We start from the raw sequence: 21573 nt of genomic DNA, 5'->3' as shown, positions 1-21573 counted from the left end.
GTTGTGTACTGTACACTCGTCGATGGAGAAGAAAGTAACAAACTTCAAAAGAGTGAATGAGTCGATGGTATTCGCGGGAAATCGAGTGCGTACCTATAAAGGCCCAAAATGTCCCCAAAAGGCCTGCAATCAGCTCACAGAGCATATCTACGATTTGGCAATCCAAGGTATCAACATGAGCAGGCCCGGCCTGAACATGAGCGTCTTAATTGATACCTCAAAGTCATCACTCATCAGGATTAGGATCGTTTATGCATCAAAAGCATATCTCAACTTTGTTTCAAATTATAAGTATCAAAAAGCGCAAAACAAATTGTGAGTTGAGTTAAATTGTAGCTTATCACTATATACGTTCGACAACAAATGCTTTCATTTTATTTCTAATTCATCTTATTTCCTTAACTACTACTTTCTCATTTGTTTCTATTCCATTTTGTATAATTTTAAGTTATTTAACACACATTTGATCCAAAAATAAAGTTATTTAACACACTATTTGATTAAAAAAGAAGAAGAAGAAGTTATTTAACACATTCATTATGTTTATAAAACTGAGAACCAGTTACGGCCTTGGATGATACTCAATCTGTTACCATGTATTCGAAAGTTCTCTTATCGTTGAGACTGAGGTTATCTCCGACATTTGTGTGTTTCAATCACGTGTCAACCTCTTCTTCTATTTATGTATGTTTATCCCACAGTTGTCACTCAAAAACGGGAAAACCAAAAAAGGTCAAAAACAAAAATAACTACTAAAAAAAAAAAAATTCCAACCACCGTCAGGGTAAATCCGTAAAATTTCTAACAAAACTCCATTCCCACGGCGTAGGCAAGTGGGTAACTCTGTAAATTAAAATGATCTCCGGTGATGAATAAGATCCACTCCCTCACGCCGGAGTAAATTTCACATTGTTCTCTTCTCACATCCACAAAAAAAAAACATGAAGCTGAATCGCGGTGGCAGCGGAGAGCACGGCCACCACCACCACCACGAGGCCCTGAAGTTTTCAAATTTCTTTTTCATGCCGGAGCGGCCACGTGACTACCTCGTGCTTTTCACTCGCGTCTCCGTCCTCACGTGCCTCATCTTCTCCGTCTCTCTCGTTCTCCGCATCACTTTTCTATCCTCCTCCTCCGCACCGGACTATTCCTCCTCTTACGGTCTCCGTTTCTCCGCCGTTCCTCAGAAAGCCTTAGCTCTCCCGCCGAGAAGATCCGTCGGTCCGATCAATATCTCCCACGTTCAGTTCTGTATCGCCGGAGCAGCTGAGACCTGGCTCGATCGTAGCCGGTACACCTCCTTGTGGTGGCGCAATACCACACGTGGATTCGTCTGGCTCGATAAACCGGTGAAGCTCCCGAAAAATAACTCCGATAACCGGTTCTCGATCCCGGTTCGAGTTTCCGATTCCGGTTGGACTCGGTTTAGATTCTCCAGCTCGAGAGCCGCGGTTCGGATCGCTAGGACTATATGGGATAGTTACAGGTTAAATCTACCGGATGTAAGGTGGTTCGTTATGGGAGATGACGACACAGTCTTCTTTACAGATAATCTCGTGAAGGTTCTCTCGAAGTACGACCACGAGCAGATGTGGTACATTGGTGGAAACTCGGAGAGCGTCGAGCAGGACGTGATGCACGCGTACGATATGGCGTTCGGCGGCGGCGGTTTCGCGATTAGCCGTCCACTCGCGGCGCGTTTGGCCAACGCGATGGACGGTTGTCTCCAACGGTATTTTTACTTCTACGGTTCGGATCAGAGAATCGCGGCTTGCGTTAGCGAGATCGGCGTTCCGTTCACCGAAGAACGCGGGTTTCACCAGGTGAGTTCTGTTAGCGCACGTGTTAGCTTTAAGATTGGTTGTTCAGACATGTGTCAGAACTGTTTTCGATCTCGTTTGTTGGATCCCGACACATTCAAATGAGTTTAGATTCCGACAAAAGCTCTTCATTTGGATCCTTGCCACGTGGATTTTCTTAATTTATTTGTGAATAGAACTAAAACATTAAAGGGATTAAACGTAGGCTGCAACTGGAATGACATTTTTTTGAATAAAATCATTTGGAATGGATCATTCCATGGGATTCCATGAATTAGTTACCAGTTATTATGAATGTTTTCCAAAATCAATTCCACTTATTCCATTTTTGGAATGAAACAAAAAAATAAATCCTTTGTAAAAATCATTCATTTTATTCATGATTCTAAAGGGACATTTGCTAAAACCAACCCAAATATTCAAGTCAAATGTAAAAGTGTACCCTACTTTCAGTCAAATGCAAAACCAACCTAAAGGAGTAGTGAAAGTACTATTTCACCCTTATGACCAAACAAAAAACATAAATGTATTTTACGTTTCTATCCTTTGGAAGTCTACACGTAATAAAAGAAGTCTACATATATATAGACTTCCTACGAAGTCTACTTTATAGACTTGTTTTGTAGTCTACACTCTAATTTGGTCTACTAATTTAATTTTGAAAATGTATAAAAATAATTATTGTGATATTTTTAACTAATCATCAATATAATGGATAATATGAAGTAAATAAATTAAAATTTCATATAATCGAACAATTTTGAAGAATATATACTAATTTGGTTATCATGTGCTAGACTATGTTCATAGTTTAGAAACAAAAGGTTCTAACATGTTATGTCTTTTAGTAGTTGATTTCATAGGGTTAGATTTTAGATTTTGTTTTTTTTTTTGTTTTATTAACTTAAATCTGCATATTAATGTTTAGTAGTTTATATTTTGTATAAATGAGACTTTTTGATTATCAAGCAAAGCATTTAGGGTTTGATATTTGTGGTTTAGGGTTTTGTAGACCTATAATAAAGTCTATTTATCTGAAGACGTCTTTTTCAGTCTATATTTTTCAATTTATTTTACAAAAAATCATTATATTTAAACTAAGTTAAGTTCCTTAAGAATAAAAAAGTGAAATCATATACTATAACTATTAAAAAATAAAGAAATAAATTTAATAAATCATATATTAAAATTATTAAAATAATAAAGAATAAACAACAATAATTAAATTATTATAGTAGACTTCCAAAAAGGTCTACTATGTTATAGTAAGATCTACTCCAAAATTTTAATTTTAGTAGACTTCAAACGAAGTCTACAGTATCGTAAATTTTAACCTAGTTACATTTTTGTCTCCCTATATAAACAAAATTTATTCAATCTCTCTCTAAAGTGGCTGCACAAGTTCTTAAAACTCTCTCCCTTCTCTCTAAAACTTTCTCTCTTCTCTCTAAAATTCTCTCAATTGTTTCTAAATCTCTCTCATTATCTTCTTTCTCTCTAAAATTTTCTCAAGTCTTTCTCACAATATTATCTTGTCATTTTAGATATTATGATTCATGGTTTTCATCTTCTCCTTTAAAAAATGTAAGTTTTAGATCTATAGATTTTAAATGTGTATTTTTATGTTTATTTCTCACAATATTATCTTTTTTTGGTAGGTATTATCACTCATGGATTTCATCATCTCCTCTAAAAATGTAAGTTTTAGATTAATAGATTTTAAATATGTATTTACATGTTTATATTCAAATAAATTTATAGATCAAGCTCTCTACATTAATTTGCTACTAGTTTACCTTATAAATTCTATTATGTAAAGTATTTTCAGATTTAAAATTATTTTCACATTTCAAAATATATAGATTTTTTCAGATCTGAAAATTATCAGACAGTGTAGACTTCTAAAGAAGTTTACTAAAGCTTGCAGACTTCATATGAAGTTTACTAAACCACAAAGTTTAAGCAGACTTCATTGGAAGTCTACAAAAATATGACTTTAATTTTTTTTCTATGTTTTTTAATAATTTTATCTTATTTTGCAGGTATTTTCTTCCATAGTTGTTCTCTTCTCCTCCTAGAAATGTAAGGTTTACATCTATAGATTTAAAATATGTGTTCTAGTATTTATATTCAAATAAAGTTACATATTAAAATTCATATTAATATGTCTTTAATTTATAACTATTTTGTCTATTAAATCATATTCTTAAAAGTTTTTTAGATTTAAACTTATTTCATATTTTTAATGTATTATTTTCAGATCTATTTTTTTTTGATAGAGTAGACTTCATTTGAAATCTACTTAAAACTTACGGCTGGTAGACTTCAAATGAAGTCTACTAGCCTTGAATTTTAAGCAAATTTCATTAGAAGTTTACTCAAATATGATTTTAATTTTTATCTTATTTTTTAAAATTTTATTTTATTTTGCAGGTATTCTCTTCCAATATTTTCAAATCATCTTCCCAAAAATGTAAGCTTTCCATATATTCATTATAAGATATTTTGTGTTTATAATGAACTAAATTTATAGATTCATACATTATCTTTTTGCTTTGTTACAAGGATGACAAAAAACCATTTTTGAAATATTTTCCAGAACAAAGTATTTTCAAATTTTCTAAATGCACACTTTTAGGTATGAAAATTTTCCATTAGTGTAGACTTCAATTAAAGTCTACTAAACAATAACTTTACGTAGACTTAATAAAAAGTCTACTAAAATATGATTTCATTTTTTATCTTATGTTTTTCTCATAACTCTATCTTATTTGGCAGGTACTTTTTCCAAGACTTTATTTGAAGCATCAAGATTATGAAAAATCAAACATACTCAAGAATACTTTTTAATATATTGCTCTGTAATAACTTTCATAATAAAATATTAATTTTTAAATAATTTTTTAATGCATAATCTATAAACATTGTATTCATTTTTAGTTGTTTTCACTTGTATGATATTATTAATTTTTTGTTAGATATCAATTTTTTCACAAGATCTAACCAACCAAACAAGTAAAACCACCATAAGCTAAAATAATAACTAACACACATGTGAGAAGAAGAAAATCTATACAAAATTTTCCCAAAAATTTTCAAGAATAACACTAATCAAAACAATTTGCAATAAGTATCAAGTGTATAATTATAACACATTAAATTGTGAAATTCATCCAAGACCATTAAAATTTTACTAACATACACTGTAAAATAATTAAATCATGAAAAAATATGATGAATAATACACAAATACACTTTTAATAGAATTTACGACGTAGACTTCAACTGCAGTCTACATTTGTAGATTTACAAAAACGTCTACACTTATTATTTAACATATAGTCAATCCAAATTTTTTTAGTGTATTGGCGCAGGCTTGATACACAAAGGCGTACAAAGTGTGTCTTAGATAACTCGATCAAGTTCCGTACTTGTCGATTATTCGTGACAGGCATAAGAGGAGTATATTCCTATTCGGAGTCATTTGTTTTAAATGATGTTTGGTAAGGAATAGGTTAGCACCATCTTCTCAATTTTGTTGTCCAGATCATAATCTTCTTGTGTCATTTCAAGAAGTTTACCATGTGTACAGCCATCATGCACAAGGAACATTCTTCAACCTTTCCGATTCTTCATCCTTTTCGAATATTTTGTCACCCAAAATGTCTTTGGCCCATACTTCACACTCGCTCTAAGTTTCCAACCACATCCTTGAACACGACACTTAGCCACATACAGAGTTTTTGTTGTCTTATATGCTGAAAATGTAAAATTATATTCCACAGTCACCGACTTCAGCTTTGAAACAAGCTCAGCCTTACTAGCAAAACTATAAACGAAGACTTAGAAATACGTCTACAATTATTAGCTAACAACATTGTCAAATCAAATGAATTATACCTTCATAATTATAAAAAAAAAATTATTTTCAAAATCACTCAAACCCATTAGGATTAACTAACACACACTGTCAAACAAAAAAACTAGAAAAAATTTAATGAATAATACACAAATTCACATTTTTATAGATTTTTCTATGAAGACTTAATATTTAGTCTCTGAAGATGTTGACGTTCTTTTCAGTTTACAGACGTAGACTGTCAAATAGGTCTACTCTTTGGGTTGGTTTTTGCAATTGACCATTTTACGGGTTGCTTTCTATAGTTGAATAAAAGTTGTAATTTTGTACATGTAGACTTTCATTTCAGTCTACAATTTAAAAAGGTTACTTTTTGCAATTGACCAGAATTCATCCAAGATTTGACTTTCAGAACTAGACTTCATATGCAGTCTACATGTTTGAATTTTTTTGAAAGAGGTTAGTTTTGCAATTGACCAAGTTTGACTTCAAATCAGTAGATTAAAATGAACGTCTACAGGTGTGTAGACTTCTTGTGAAGTCTACTCTCAAATTCGACGGGTTGGTTTTGCATTGGACCAAAATTAAAAAGTAGACTTTATACGCAGTCTACATTTTTTTTTTAAGATAAGAAGACTGCATATGAAGTCTACAATTTAATAAATTTTTGATTGCTTTTTAAACTTTTTGGTCAAACACAAAACTAACCTATTCCACGAAGTCAAAGTTTTGGTCAAATGCAAAACTGACATTTTATAGACTTCGTTGGCAGTCTACATTTTGTAGACTTCCGTTGAAGTCTATTTTGAAAAGTCAAAAGTTCGGTCAAATGAAAAACTAACCTCTTTTAGGTAGACGTCTTAGTAAGTCTACCGAAAAATTTTATTTTTGTTGTCAAAGGTAAAGACGGAGACTACTGGGGAAGTCTGCGTTAGAAAAAAATTTGTCTGGTCAATTGCAAAACTAACCCGTGCGTTGACAAATAGACTGCATCGTAAGTCTACACGGAGGCGTAGACATACAAAACAGTTTACCGTCGCGACACAGATCTGAAAAAGAACAAAAACCATGTAAATAGTTACATTTTTCATGTGTAAAGCTCGTTTCCAACCTTTTCAACCGTCCAAACTCCAAATATGAGCAAAAAGAAGCATCTTTAACGATTCACTAATGAAGAAACTCGAAAATATGAAGTTTGTGATTATGAAAATGATAGTTATGAGAGTTTTTTAGATGGAAATATAGAGGAGATGAGAGGAAATGAAGTTTTTTGGGTTATAATGAGAAAAAAAGTGGTTGAAAATTGAATTCTAGAGCTTTAGAGCTCAAAAATGGTGGTTGGAAAAATTGATGATGATGGCATTTTTGTAAATAAGAAGAAATGGTTAGGGTGTATTTGATTTTTTGTTAATTTCGAAATTAATAAAAAAATAAATAAAAATGGCAATTTTGTGAATAATTCAAAAACATAAGGATAGTATGAAAATTTTATTGATGAATAGTATGGACAAAAAAAAGAGGGTTGGTTTTGGGTTTGACTTGAAAATATGGGTTGGTTTTGAAAAACACCCGATTCTAAACCTCCATGAATGAATAGAATGTGTGGAATCTTTATTCCATTTATAATTTCAGTTTTTATTCCATTTTTAACATCATTCCAATTTTTCATATTCCATAAAAAATCATTCCTTTTATTTCTAACATTCCTATTAGGAATAACCAGTTACACCCGTAGTAATCACTTAGGTTAGTTCTATAAAAAGCACTTAGGATTTGATCCGTTGATCGTCACGCACTATTTAAATACTAGGTTCAAAATATATCCGGTGATTGCTACTAATTTTTATTTTATTTATCTCATTTTACATAGAATTAACATTAACTAAATCTAATTCAATCAATAAAAATAGAAAATTTTCTAGGATAGTTTTTTTTTAAAGTTTTTGTCATTCAACGAGAAAAATGATCAAAAAAATTTTTATTAAAGGGTAAAAATATATTTATACACTATGGTTAACTAATATAAACTTATAATTTAGAGTTAGGATGAGGTTTTGAAGATAGAGGGGATGATTGGTAAGTGCTGTAGCTTTATATTTTTTGCTGTAGAATTTAATCTGTAGATTTATTTGCTGTAGCTTTCCTTGCTGTAGATTTCTAAAGCACTATTTTTTTGCTCTGGAAATAAAGCTCTCTACAGCCATATTTTGATTTTGCAGAGATTTTTTTGCTGTGAGCTTTTTAAGGAAAGCAAAGCTCGATTGGTTGAGATATATAGCTGTAGACTAAATTTTGGCTGTCCAGAGCATCTACAGCCCCAACCAATCATCCCCAGAGTTTCAAACTAAAAAATAAAAAAATAAATATTAAAATTTTTAAAAAAAAAACTATTTTGCTCATTATCTTTCTTAAGGATTATTTTTGTGACGAAATTTTTAAAAAGTGCTTTAAAAAATATTGTTGTGTATAATACAGTCACAAACACCAAATAATATTAATTTTTTGTATTAAAAATTTGAAAACATCACTTTAAACAAGCATTTTTTTTTCCAAAACATCAATTAAAGTGAAACAGAGGAAGTAGTATATACATTTTGTGTACGGATGGCGTGGACTAACAACGTTCTTTGTTGTATTGCAGCTTGACATAAGAGGAGATCCATTTGGGTTTCTAGCAGCACATCCATTGACTCCCCTTGTATCATTGCATCACCTCGTTTTCTTAGACTCAATATTCCCTAAGAAAAACCCTATCGAGTCGCTACGAACCCTAACGAAACCTTACAACTTAGACCCGCATCGAATACTCCAGCAGGTTAACTGCCATGACCGCAAGCGTCAGTGGTCCATATCCATTTCTTGGGGATACTCCATTCAGATATACTCTTACTTCTTGAGCGCTAAGGAGCTGGAGAAGCCGTTGCAAACCTTCAAAACCTGGCGGTCTTTGAGAAATGGACCTTTCACATTTAACACAAGGCCCTTGAAACCTGACCCGTGTCAGCGTCCCGTCACTTATTTCATGGATGGAGCAGAGGATGTGCGGGATAGTGGGACTAAGACTTGGTATAGTGTAGGGGATAAGAATTATGGTTATTGCGGAAAGAGAGAGCATTCTCGGGTAACTAGGGTGAAGAGGATATTGGTGACTTCAATGAAGATGGCTCCTGGGTATTGGAACAAAGTTAGTGCTTTTTGGTCCAATATTGAAACTTGTAACATTGTAAATTAGGTTTTGAAGCTTTAATTTACATTTTTATGCTTTTTTGTTGACAGGCACCACGGAGACAGTGTTGCGAGGTGATGGACGGAGGGGGAAGAAGAAAAGAGAAAGAAATGTCGATAAGGATTAGAAAGTGCAGATCTTCGGAGACGATATAAAAAAAACATTTTAATTTAATTACAGAGATATATTTGCACATACAGACTTTAGATTCGACCATAGATTGGTGACTAATTTCCTAGAACAAAGAGTATGAATCATCCATCACTAAACATTTATGTTGTGTAACTTAGTTAAAATTGGCATAAAACAGAAATTCATATATGTATCTATTTTTATTCAGTAAATTAAGTTTGGTTTCTTTTTTTAGTAAAGGTTTTTAGTAATTAAACCCCTCAAATAAAGATGAATCGTAAAATAAATCCTCAACTAAAAATCCTGTGAAATAAACCCTCAACTTCAATTCCGTTAACATATGTTATCCTCCGTCTAAAAAACCGTGATGGAGGGTGACATACATTAACGGTTTGTAAGTTGAGGGTTTATAATGTTGAAAACTTAGTTGAAGGGTTTTTTTTACGACTGAAAAATAGTTGAGGGTTTTTTTCACTAAAAGTCATTAAAATTTTAAAATATTTATTATCATTTATATATTGTTTTAGATTGATTTATAAGCCTTTAAAGCTAATTTATAAATTTTAATACATTACTTTATAACAGTTTATAAAACTTCATAAACATTTTAATAATTTTACATTTGATTAATACGGTTTCACAATTATTTTATAAGTTTTTACAGATTCTGCTACTTTTTAGGATAAAATAATCTAATATTATTCGTGATACTACTGAAACATATATTGCAATACAATAATAATAAATCAAATATATTTCTATTGATCAAGAAAACAAACAAAAATAGAATGTATTGGAATAAAAATAATCATGCATTATTTTTTGGGATATGGAGAAAGTATGAGCGAGATGACGGAAATCATGAAAATAAGAAAAAGTGTGTCCTAACTCTAAATAGAAAGATTGACTTCGTGAGTGAATTATCCTCCACAATTTTTAAGACTTAATATAACTTAGAAAAATTAAATTATTTGATAGTTGACAATGACAATATAAACACACAAATTTTCTTATACCACTATTGCCAAATATCAAATAATTTAATATTTTGAAGTTATATTAAGCTGTAAGTAGTGTTTAAAATTATTAATTTAGGATGTATAAATTAATTTTATAATAAAGTTATGTATTAAAATTTATAAATTAATTTTAAAAGCTTATAAATCAAACTAAAACAATATATAAATGATAATAAAGATTTTTTAAAAAATTAATGACTTTTAGTGAAAAAACCCCTCAACTATTTTTGAATCTTAAAAAAAAATCATGAACTAAGTTTTTAACATTATAAACCCTCAACTTATAAACTGTTAACGTATGTCATCCTCCGTCACGGTTTTTTAGACAGAGGGTAACATATGTTAACGGAATTAAAGTTGAGGGTTTATTTCACAGGATTTTTAGTTGAGGGTTTTATTTACGATTCATCTTTAGTTCAGGGGTTTAATTACTAAAAACCCTTTTAGTAATTGGTGTTTACTTATCGACGATGCCAATTCAACTTGGGTTTTTTTACATAGATTTCATGACAACCAAATTTCTTCCATACCATTTGATTCCATCCAAACCTCAGCTAACATAATTAAAGAGACGGATAAGAAACTGCAAAGGAAAAATGTTTTGTAAACACTCAAGTTTGTGTCTAAATTTTTAATTAATATAGACTTGAAAGCGTTGTGTTGTTGTGTTACATAACAACTATAAGTCGTATGATCATATCTGTATGAAAAATACTATTATGACACATACGTTCTGTTAGAATTCCAAGCTTTCTTTTCATCTATCGGTCAGGTAGGCAACCAAACAACCAGTTTAATTATTATTGAATTGAGATAAGGTTTCACTCTGGCAAATGATTTCACAGAACAACATATACGATAAATTCTAACCAAACTAAATAAACTGAACCTAATAAACTAATTCGGTTGGACTGGTAAGTTTCTCTTCGGTCGAATAAAACAAAACAAAATCAAATCCAAACAGTAAAGAAACATATATCAATAATATCTCTACCAAAAATCTGTACCACTAATTTACATTTACATGATACTTGTCCACGTTTCAGATTCTAAATATAGCCACATTAATACATTACACTTAAAGCTAGAATTATTTTTCTCATGGACTATATGCTGTGATTATATAATAAGGTCAGTAACCTAGCTAAATCCGTATATTTAGCTGTAGCCATTGCCTAATTTCGGTGCATTCTGCCAACAATTTGGACCAAATTGGTTAGTTTAAAAAACAGTTTGGACCAAATTAATTGGTTAGTTTAAAACCATTAATTTTGTTCTATACACGTAATGCACTATTTCATCAGAAAACATGTGACGTGTATAATCGTATTTTTTTGACATCTCTCTATGACTATATATAATATTGACTTGTCTAAACATTTTGTAATATATAGAAACATGCACAATTCCGGTAGGTGCAATATTGATAAACTGCCATTGCAATAGAGACGAATCAATCCAAACCTTATAACATAAAACGTTATATTTCACTTTCTTCCATTCTCATCAGTCGACACAAAATTAATATTCGATCACATAACCAAAAGAAGAGAAGAAAAAAAAATGGTGATGGAGGAAGCTAGAGCGACTCCGGATTCTGTCGTGTCAGAATTTGAAGGGACAATACTGCGGAACGAAGATCCATTCTCTTACTTCATGCTCGTTGCCTTTGAAGCATCTGGTCTAATTCGTTTCGCCGCCTTGCTGTTTCTTTGGTCCGTAATCACACTCCTTGACGTTTTCAGCTACAAGAACGCCGCTCTCAAGCTCATGACTTTTGTAGCCACCGTTGGTTTACGCGAACCGGAGATTCAATCGGTGGCTAGAGCCGTCCTGCCTAAGTTCTACATGGATGACGTAAGCATAGACACTTGGAAAGTTTACAGCTCGTGCAAGAAGAAGGTCGTGGTTACGAGAATGCCTCGAGTTATGGTGGAGATGTTTGCAAAGGAGCATCTTAAAGCTGACGAAGTCATCGGTTCAGAGCTGATAGTGAACCGGTTCGGTTTTGTCACCGGCTTGACACGTGAATCCGATATCGATCAATCTGTTTTGAGCCGTGTTGCTGATTTGTTTGTTGATAGAAAGCCTCAGATAGGTCTTGCAAGACCTGGCAAGACAATTTCTACAACTTTCTTATCGTTATGTGAGGTAAACATTGCTTGAACAAAATCATATAAAATATAATAATTTAATTGTTACACTTCTGAAAAAATAATTTCAACTGGCAACACTTTTTATTTAATATATAATTTAACATGCCCAAATTTTTGTACGTTTTACAACATATAATTTCTATATATTATGATTAAAACTAATATCAAATATTCATATATAGGAGCATATTCATGCACCAGTTCCGGAGAACTACAACCACCGCAACAAAAACCTTGAGCTACGGCCACTTCCGGTAATATTCCACGACGGACGCCTTGTCAAGAGGCCAACTCCACCGACGTCTCTCCTCATCCTCACATGGATCCCATTAGGAATCATTCTTGCCGCCATCCGGATCTTTCTTGGATCCGTCCTCCCATTTTGGACAACACCGTACGTCTCCAAGATACTCGGCGGCCAGGTCATCGTCAAAGGCAAGCCTCCTCAGCCACCGGCGGCCGGAAACTCCGGTGTTCTCTTCGTGTGCACTCACAGAACCCTAATGGACCCGGTGGTACTATCATACGTGCTAGAACGCAGTATCCCGGCCGTTACTTACTCAATCTCACGCTTATCCGAGATCTTATCTCCCATACCAACCGTGAGATTGACAAGAGTCCGAGATGTAGACGCAGCAAAGATCAAACAACAACTGTCTAAAGGCGACCTAGTTGTTTGTCCTGAGGGAACCACTTGCCGTGAACCGTTCTTGCTAAGATTTAGCGGACTTTTCGCTGAGTTAACGGATAGGATTGTTCCGGTTGCTATGAACTATAGAGTTGGATTCTTCCACGCGACCACAGCGAGAGGCTGGAAAGGTTTAGACCCGATTTTCTTCTTTATGAATCCAAGACCGGTTTACGAGGTTACGTTCTTGAACCAGCTTCCGGTTGAGGCTACGTGTTCGTCAGGGAAGAGGCCGCATGACGTGGCGAATTATGTTCAGAGAATCTTGGCGGCTACGTTAGGGTTCGAGTGTACTAACTTCACGAGGAGAGATAAGTATAGGGTTCTTGCTGGAAACGATGGAACGGTATCGTATTTATCGTTTCTTGATCAGTTGAAGAAGGTGGTGAGCACTTTCGAGCCTTTTCTCCATTAAAATCAAATTAGTAAATTACTATTCCGGTTTTTAATTGCTTCCTCTTGATTTATTTTGATCTGCGATTAAAGTCTGGATTGAATTTTGTTTTCATAGATGTTTGTATTATTGTTTATAAATCTTGCTCTTTTTCAGATGTAAACTAACTCCCCATAACTAATGTTGAAGAAATATTTGGGGATGAATAGTTTTGTTACTCAATATTGTAAATTCTTGATTTTTGCTAAATATTAATTTGTTGATAGAATTATTCTGTATCAATTAGTTGTTCTCTCTTGAAATTTACAGTCTTCTTGTAAGATAGTACATATTTGTACAAAGTTTCTATATATGGTAAGAAAATGTTGGATTAGTGGCCAACCATTTTCTAATTTGGTTGGATAAACTAGTTGACCAGAAGACTTTGGCTGCCAATTTTCCGTTACTGTTGGCCTACCGCCAACTCCGTGGCATCGTCAGTATCAACCTCTTTTTCGTTCATTTAAGATGAAATCAAATGTTAGGTTAAAAGATAAATGATGCTTAAGGATAATCACGTGACGAGTCTCGAGGCTATCGTCACTTAATATGAAATCATTATCTTATATCACAAGCGATACATTTGACCATATGGTTCAGACTATTCCAAGAGTGCATCACTACTTTTTTTCTAGGAATGTAAATATCATATAAATGAAATATGATTTACAGATGAGAAAGCAAATCTAGAAGCTGTACCACCTTGGCAAAATAAAAATAAGAAACAAGGAGGGACAAAGTCTCAAAGATTTGACCAGACAAACGTTACAAGTTTTCATCTCAACCAAAGACATCAAGTTACAGAAGTGCTTCCTTTGTCTCCTTGTTGTAATGGTGTTTCATATCTCCTTGTCAATCAGTCCGTAATGTTAAAGGTTACATATAAAGTTTTTAGAAAGATATTGCGGAGTTGATTTTTGTAATACTATTAAACTTTTGAAAGAAGTGGTCGCTCCCAATCTTTGTAGTTTGTTAAGGATTAAAAGATGTTTTTTTTTTGCAACGAACCAGGAGATAGATAAAGACATGATGCCTCCGTGTGCGAGATTTGGTCTAACTTGTATGTTTCCTAATTCAAAAATGGAGTTTAGCACTTTCCCTGTCTAGAAAGGTCGAGAATGGATTAATCTTCCAATATACCTGCAAACACCTTTAAGAATTAATCAAAAAGTATAAATTCAGAAAATAGATCAATAGGAAGAAAAACTGAGATAAATAAAATATTTTATAACGAAAATGGATCCATATACTGTACATCTAAAAATAAAACTATATGTGAAATCAGAAAATTAATGATTTTCGGAAACTAGGATTAGTCGAGAGGATCAAACTTTTCTCACGAAATAGAAATATCAAATGAACATACCATAAATCCTCAGAGCTTTAACAAGAAAACACATCTTCTTGTGACCCGGCTCATCTGAGAGATTAATAGTAGAATTTGAACTACAAAATATTTCATACTAGAGATTCATACCTGTTTAGATGTGTAACTAAGCCACTGATTGCAGCTGCAGTATTATCAAGATTCTCATATATATGTACCAGAAAATCATTATATATGGATTCATTTACAGAATATGCATAGACTTGATATGGTGATTTGTGAATCATGATGATGCTCCAACAGCAAACAGTAACTGGACATGAATTAAGGAGGTTTAATATAAGTTTACCAAAATAGAATATCACCAGGAAGAAAAACTGAGGGACAGAAAAAATGGATTAATATACATCTAGAGAAAAACATATGCGAATCAGAAAATTAAGGATTTTCGGATTCGAGAGAATATCAAGAAATCTCTCAAGAAGACAAGAACTCAAGAAGAAGAAAAAAACATACCATAAATCCTCGAACTTTATTTAAGAAAACACCTCTTCTTGTGAACCGGCCGATCTAAGTGATCGATCCATACTAGAATTTGAACTATATACATAATATGTTATGTAATCGAAACATACCTGTTTAGATGTGTAAGCCACTGATTGCAGCTGCAGCATCATCAAGATTCTCATACATACACCAAGCATAATTATGTATGTGGATTCAATTACACGAATATGCTTAGACTTGATGATTTGTGAATCTTGATGATGCTCCAACAGCGAACAGTTGCTGGTTGATGATAAAATGTAATGATTTGGATTTCTGTCTTCGGTATTTTTCAGGAGTCAATACATCAATATGTAACCCTAATCTCAATCCTTAATCTGGAGTCTAGAGAGAGAAGAGAGGGAGAGAGACCTGTATAAAGCGATAAAGGAGATGCTATTTGGTGATTCCTCCAATGATGTGCATAGATAATATATAAAATTGATCATGTAATTAATCAAGTAGGCATATATATATATCGATTATTAATCAGCCAATATTATCCAGCCAGCACCAGACATAAAACTTGTTAATTATCGATAGGATAAATATTTTTTATTTTTTTAATATTTAAAATTATATTTCCAAAACTCTACCCCTTAACTCTAAATCCTAAGGTTAAATTAGTTAACCTTAGGATAAATATTTATTTTTACCTTTTAATAAAATTTATTTTGGTCATTTTCTTCATTGATAGTTATTTTTGTGAAAATAAATTAAAAATGATGTATCTTAAGAAATTTCTATATATATATATTATATATATATATATATATCGATAATTAACAAGTTTTATGTTTGGTGCTAGCTGGATAATATTGGCTGAGTCTTGAATACACAAGGATCTGTTATCGCAGAGAGATTTAATCTGGCTGCTATTTATTTTTTTTGTAACACAACCTGGCTGCTATTCTAATTTAGCTATTTTACATCGCTTATCACATACTGTATAAGATAATACTTTGCTGTCTTCACCATTAAGACTCTTTAATAATACTCATCGAATAAATTATCAAGTTATATATATATAATCAAATCAATTGAAAGAAAACAAAAAAAAAGGAAAAGAGGCAGAGAGACAAGCGTGAGACACGGGGAAGTGGAACTGATAATCTTACGTTCCTCGTACGTTTACAAGTTACACTGCTTTCCATGATTCGATAGTATTGCCTCCATCCCTTTTATTATATACTTTTTCGCGCATACTAGATAATTAAAATTCAAAACCTATTATTTCTAACCTAATTGAAAAAGCAGCACTTAGCAGCATAATCCTTTTTTTTCTTTTTTTTTTGCACTTAGCAGAATAATCAAACAAAGGTTTTTGAAAAAAGGTTTGGTGATTGCAGCCAGTACACAAGAGCAAACTAACCGGAGAACGGACCAATTGCGTATGAGTCTGTCTATACGCTGCAACCATTTTAAGCAAAAAACATGCATAGAAACAAAATTAAATTAAAATGTCATGTAAATAAAACATTTCTCCGTATACGTCGATGAGTGGAAATATCTTAAGCAGTCTTGGAATATCTTGAAGTATTACGTACCGCTTGTTAGTAAAATCAGTTTATATATAGATGGACTAGGATAAATGATCTAAAGAGATACGCGAAAACTCCAGCTCTGCCTGTGGGTTTGGTGCAATGGACCATATAACCTTAAACATTTTTATCATATTTCTTGTTGTAAACGGACTAGATGTATTCCTAACCAAATGTTCTATTAGAGCCGGACCAAATGCTCAACTAAAACTAGATATACAACTTTTCGTTTAATATGCTATTACTCGATTTGGGTTTAAATTAACCCTCACATAATTGTTCTTGAGTCAGATACTTCCTAAAAAGTCTCATACCAAGTGAAACTAGACCATATATATATTAGACTTTCTTTATCTGATGTTGGTCTTGTATTGTTTATTTACTCTAACAACTCTCCCCTCAAAAAACTTTATACTAAATAGAGTTGAATCAGATATATATTAGTCTTTTTGATGTAATAATAGATGTGAGATTTAAATTGCTTTTACTCGAACATTTCTCCTCATCTTTTTTTTTTTGTTGTTGTCAAGCTTCCGTCAGAACTGTAGCTAAAAACATACATGAGTTGAATCATCCGAGTATTTCTTTTAGATTCGCCTATAAATAGCATTCAAATGGTTTGAACTTAGATCCGCAATTATCTTCTTTTTGTATAAAACATCATTCTTCTGTGAGTTACGTAAATTTAGTGAAAAAGCTGAAGTAACAATAGGCTATATAAGTAGAAAATGCATGAAAAAGGTTAGAGCCGTCGGTCGCATGATTGATCGCCATTTGGCTTCCTGACAGTAATTAATGTCGATTAGTCAGTCTGATTAGAGAGTCATACACTATCTATTTGTTGTCAGATAGAATCATTGGATGACATTCATATGAGTGCGGACCATCGTAATCTCAACGTCAGTATACTCAAAATCACATCATTAAATGGAGTACACATTGGAATTTTTTGTTTGGTGTATTCCTTTTTTTCTCAAGACGTATAGTAGACGATAGTACTAGTGCTGGGAATATGAATCATTATCCGCGGGCCCCGCCCCATTTGACCCGCTGAGGGGCGGGTGCGGGTCGAGTGATTTAAAAAATTTGGTTCGCGGGTGCGGGTGCGGGTTGAATGATTTTTATGCAGGGCGGGTGCGGGTCAGCCAAAATTCAGCGCGGGTACCCGCCAACCCGCAAAAACTAAAAAAAAAAGATTTTTTTTAAAAATATTATTTTTAAATAGAAAATTTTTAAAAAATAATTTAATTTTAATTATAAATAGATTAATATTTATTATTTTTAATAAAAAATATTTAAAATATTAAATTTTATTGTTATTTTTAATAAAAATATTTAAAATATTAAATTTTATTGTTATTTTAATAAAAAATATTTAAATTAATAATTTTTAATATTATTAATATTATCCGCGGGTCTAGCAGATCACCCGCGGGTTTTAGCGGGGCGGGTGCGGATTTCATATTTTCTTCTTGCGGGTCAAGCGGTTCAAATTTTTTGAGTAAAAAAAATCAGTTTACCCGCGGGTTGGCGGGTCAGCGGGGCGGGTTTGACCCGCAACCCAGCTCTAGATAGTACCCAAAAAAAAACAGTATAAATTGCAATTTATCACACACTTCTTAAATGTTACTATAATGATTATGATCTATGATCTGTCATAGATTTTTTCAAAAAACTTTTATTTCACAAAGATAAAATTTATATATTTTTGAAATACTTTGTATACTTTTACAAATATTTGAATTAATTAAATATTTTAACTGCTAATTATTAAAAAATAAATACTAAATTTAATTTTAAATATTTATTTATTTTTAATATGCTATATAATTTTTTTTTTAATTTTGGACAGGTAAGGAGTATTTTGTTAACAAACTTAATTACAACACAATATTGGCATTATCTATTAGTTCTCAGTCTTATTTGTATACACTCTTTTTGCAATTTTTGCCAAAAAAACTATTCTTGTTCTTTTAAATATAGACATAATTTCATACTATAAAATTAGAAATTCCTCTATAATTTATCCAGGAAAGAAAAAAAAAAGTACATTAAAAAAAGAATTATTTTTGCAGTAATGACAAAGAAATAATAAAAAAGAATGTTTTATACTCCCTCCGTTTTTTATTATAAGTCGTTTTAGAAAAACTTTTTTGTTCCAAATTATATGTCGTTTTCGGTTTTTTCTATGTAAAATTTATTAATAATTAATGTTGTATGACCAATAGTAATATATCTTATATTTTTCTATTGGTTGAATTGTGGTTAGGTAAATAATTAATGATGTTTTTGTTTAGAAAATATAAGAAATTAATGGTTTTCTTAATCTACGTGCATAGGTGTAAAACGACTTATATTAAAAAACGGAGGGAGTACTTTATTAAATATTTTACTTTAGTTTGCTTCTGTTCCCACTTGATCTGGTAAGAGCATCTCTGTCTCTCTCTCTCTCTCGGAGCTAAGCTATGAATGATGAATGATTGCTTTTGGTACTCTGATCTCTTTCCATCTTCAACCTCTGAGATTGATTGATTGATTCCCCCATCGCTCTACCTTTTCCCGCGTAATCTCTCTATCTCCCTCCTTACTTGCTTTGTTCTTCCATTTTCGCTTCGTCTCTTGTGATAACGCAGATCTATAGCTAGGTTCGTGTATATATATACCTTTCGAATCGTTTTTTCTGAATAATAGAATTTGATTTTTGGGAATTGGAGTTTTATACATGAGTTCGTTTCAAGTGTTTAGAGCTTCTGTGTTGTTAGGATCTATTGAGTAACCAAGTATAATAATAACTCCAAGACTTGATTTTTTAGCTGCCACTTACTCCAAGTGTTGTGCTTTTGGTGGATTCTCATTCAACTCTAAATACATATCTAATGATTCCTCAAATTGTTTTTTTTTAGTAGTGTTCTTACATAAATTTTGGCCAAAGATCTTTGCTTGATAAATAGATGATACTGAAGGTTCTGTCTTGTTTCTCTATAGTCGTTCAGGTGAGAGCCATTGATGTCTACATGGTTGAAAGAGAGATGAGTTACACGATGGTGACGGATGAGAGTGATGACGCTATGTACTCAAGCATCTACAACGAGTCACCATCTGCTGCTGATAACATTGGCAGTGGCTGCACAAGCAGAGGGAAAGGAAGTGTCCTGAAGAAAGGGCCGTGGACCTCAACGGAAGACGGGATTTTGATTGATTATGTCAAGAGGCACGGCGAGGGTAACTGGAACACTGTGCAGAAACACACCAGCCTTGCACGTTGTGGTAAAAGCTGTCGTCTCAGGTGGGCTAATCATCTCAGGCCGAATTTGAAGAAAGGAGCGTTTAGCAAAGAGGAAGAACAGCTTATCGTCGAAATGCACGCTAGGATGGGCAATAAATGGGCACAGATGGCTGAACATGTAAGTAGTATTCTAAGACTAGAAGAGCATTGTGGTAAAGGCTGAATCTTTGGTATTGTTTGTCTTTGTCAGTTGCCTGGGAGAACAGATAATGAGATAAAGAATTATTGGAACACGCGTATCAAGAGGCGGCAACGAGCAGGCTTACCACTTTACCCTCCTGGAACCCATGTTGAAGACCTGCACTGGAGTCAAGAGTATCATCCATCAACGAGTAATGTCACCGAAAGAAGAAGACATCAAGACATCTTGCAGTTGGGAAACTCCAAAGCTAATGTCCTCTTTGACGATCTAACCTTTGCCAATGTCCTCTTTGAGGATCTAAATTTCGCTACTAGCTTGTTACCTGTAGCTTCTGACATCTCAGATATGTTAGGCACTGGTGCAAGTAGCTACATGTCACCAATATTGCCTTCCCACAGTAACATAAGGCAAGCATTCCAATCTCCAGAACATTTTCAGAACGCTGCTCCACAAAAGAATCCAAGATCTTGCAGTATCTCTGATCATCCTATGTATGGAAACCAGCATCGAACCGATGTGATGATTCAAGATAGCCATCATACCTTTACGGATGGCATGGTTCCTACTTCTAAGCCCTTGTTTGGGGCGGTGAAGCTGGAGCTCCCTTCATTCCAATATTCAGAAACTAGTGGATTTGATCAGTGGACGACACCGTCAACTCCACAATCAGATCTACTGGACTCTGTTGATACTTATATTCAATCTCCACCACCGTTGGAGATAGATGAGCCAGATTGTTTCTCCTCATGCGACACCGGCCTGCTAGATATGCTGCTTCATGAAGCCAAGATCAAAGCTAGTGCGAAGCACAGTTTCAGTTCAACTACTTGTATAACCAATGGTACTCAGAATGTACCACGTGGAGGTGAAACCCATATTGTCACATCAGGTGCAGGTGAGATCAAAGTTTACTCGTTGATTGGTTGTAAAGGTACTGTGTTTGGTGTTATTGTAACTGAGAGTTCCTCTTTGATATTTGAAGCTTTTGCAGTTGTGAAGACGGAAGAGATGGATGAGGTATGGGAACCAAAGAGAGCTGATGTAATACGGCCTGATGTTTTACTGGAGTCGAGCTGGCAAGACCAGCAAAGCCGTTTTGGGATTGTTAGAGACTCAAGCAGCTTGAGCGACGCCCTTTCGCTTCTTCTTGGTGGGTGAAGAGTCAGTGGAAAACAGTTACGTGACTGTTGGGTCATCATCAGGTGAAGCACTACAATGCTGTTTGGTCCTTGTAACAAAATGAACCACATGCTGTTTTCATGCTTCTTTGCTTCCTTTGAAGACTTTGCGGTTTCTTATAGTTGAGACAGTAAAACTCTGCTTGATTTCTATTATAATTGATAAAACAAATTATACTCAAAACAATACATAGGAGAATTTATATTCTATCAAATGTAG

The 21573-nt window shown here is 33.3% G+C and overlaps 3 protein-coding genes across 5 annotated transcripts; all 3 read left to right on the top strand.

Moving 5' to 3' along the window:
* Positions 1–658: 658 nt before the first annotated feature.
* LOC106435727 lies at positions 659–9268 on the top strand. Its single transcript, XM_013876638.3, has 3 exons — positions 659–1823; positions 8321–8863; positions 8956–9268. The coding sequence occupies exons 1-3, from the start codon at positions 942–944 to the stop codon at positions 9058–9060; spliced, it is 1530 nt and encodes a 509-aa protein (XP_013732092.2). The 5' UTR covers positions 659–941; the 3' UTR covers positions 9061–9268.
* A 2129-nt stretch (positions 9269–11397) lies between these two features.
* On the top strand, positions 11398–13779 carry LOC106435728 (glycerol-3-phosphate acyltransferase 5-like). Its single transcript, XM_013876640.3, has 2 exons — positions 11398–12207; positions 12395–13779. Exons 1-2 carry the CDS (start codon positions 11620–11622, stop codon positions 13313–13315), a joined length of 1509 nt encoding a protein of 502 aa, XP_013732094.2. The 5' UTR covers positions 11398–11619; the 3' UTR covers positions 13316–13779.
* Positions 13780–19132: 5353 nt separating this feature from the next.
* LOC106435733 (transcription factor MYB65) lies at positions 19133–21537 on the top strand. Of its 3 annotated transcripts, none has more exons than XM_013876651.3 (4): positions 19133–19310; positions 19733–20151; positions 20224–21070; positions 21167–21537. In XM_013876651.3, the coding sequence occupies exons 2-4, from the start codon at positions 19762–19764 to the stop codon at positions 21331–21333; spliced, it is 1404 nt and encodes a 467-aa protein (XP_013732105.2). In that variant the 5' UTR covers positions 19133–19310; positions 19733–19761; the 3' UTR covers positions 21334–21537. The 3 variants fall into 3 exon arrangements, with proteins under 3 accessions (XP_013732105.2, XP_013732104.2, XP_048608394.1); XM_013876650.3 differs by having other exon boundaries at positions 21158–21537; XM_048752437.1 differs by having other exon boundaries at positions 19147–19310; positions 19741–20151; positions 21158–21537.
* The last annotated feature ends 36 nt before the right edge of the window (positions 21538–21573 follow it).

The sequence above is a fragment of the Brassica napus genome, chromosome A1 (genome assembly GCF_020379485.1).
Source record: "Brassica napus cultivar Da-Ae chromosome A1, Da-Ae, whole genome shotgun sequence".
In the NCBI taxonomy this organism is placed as follows: Eukaryota; Viridiplantae; Streptophyta; class Magnoliopsida; order Brassicales; family Brassicaceae; genus Brassica; species Brassica napus.
This window is presented reverse-complemented; position numbering and strand designations above follow the sequence as displayed.

Coding starts and splice junctions, on each gene's coding strand:
- LOC106435727 (XM_013876638.3), top strand. CDS start 942: ATGAAGCTGAATCGCGGTGGCAGCGGAGAGCACGGCCACCACCACCAC. Junction 1,824..8,320: donor AAGAACGCGGGTTTCACCAG/GTGAGTTCTGTT, acceptor GTTGTATTGCAG/CTTGACATAAGAGGAGATCC. Junction 8,864..8,955: donor CTCCTGGGTATTGGAACAAA/GTTAGTGCTTTT, acceptor TTTTGTTGACAG/GCACCACGGAGACAGTGTTG.
- LOC106435728 (XM_013876640.3), top strand. CDS start 11,620: ATGGTGATGGAGGAAGCTAGAGCGACTCCGGATTCTGTCGTGTCAGAA. Junction 12,208..12,394: donor CTTTCTTATCGTTATGTGAG/GTAAACATTGCT, acceptor ATTCATATATAG/GAGCATATTCATGCACCAGT.
- LOC106435733 (XM_013876650.3), top strand. CDS start 19,762: ATGGTTGAAAGAGAGATGAGTTACACGATGGTGACGGATGAGAGTGAT. Junction 20,152..20,223: donor GGGCACAGATGGCTGAACAT/GTAAGTAGTATT, acceptor TGTCTTTGTCAG/TTGCCTGGGAGAACAGATAA. Junction 21,071..21,157: donor TATTGTCACATCAGGTGCAG/GTGAGATCAAAG, acceptor TGATATTTGAAG/CTTTTGCAGTTGTGAAGACG.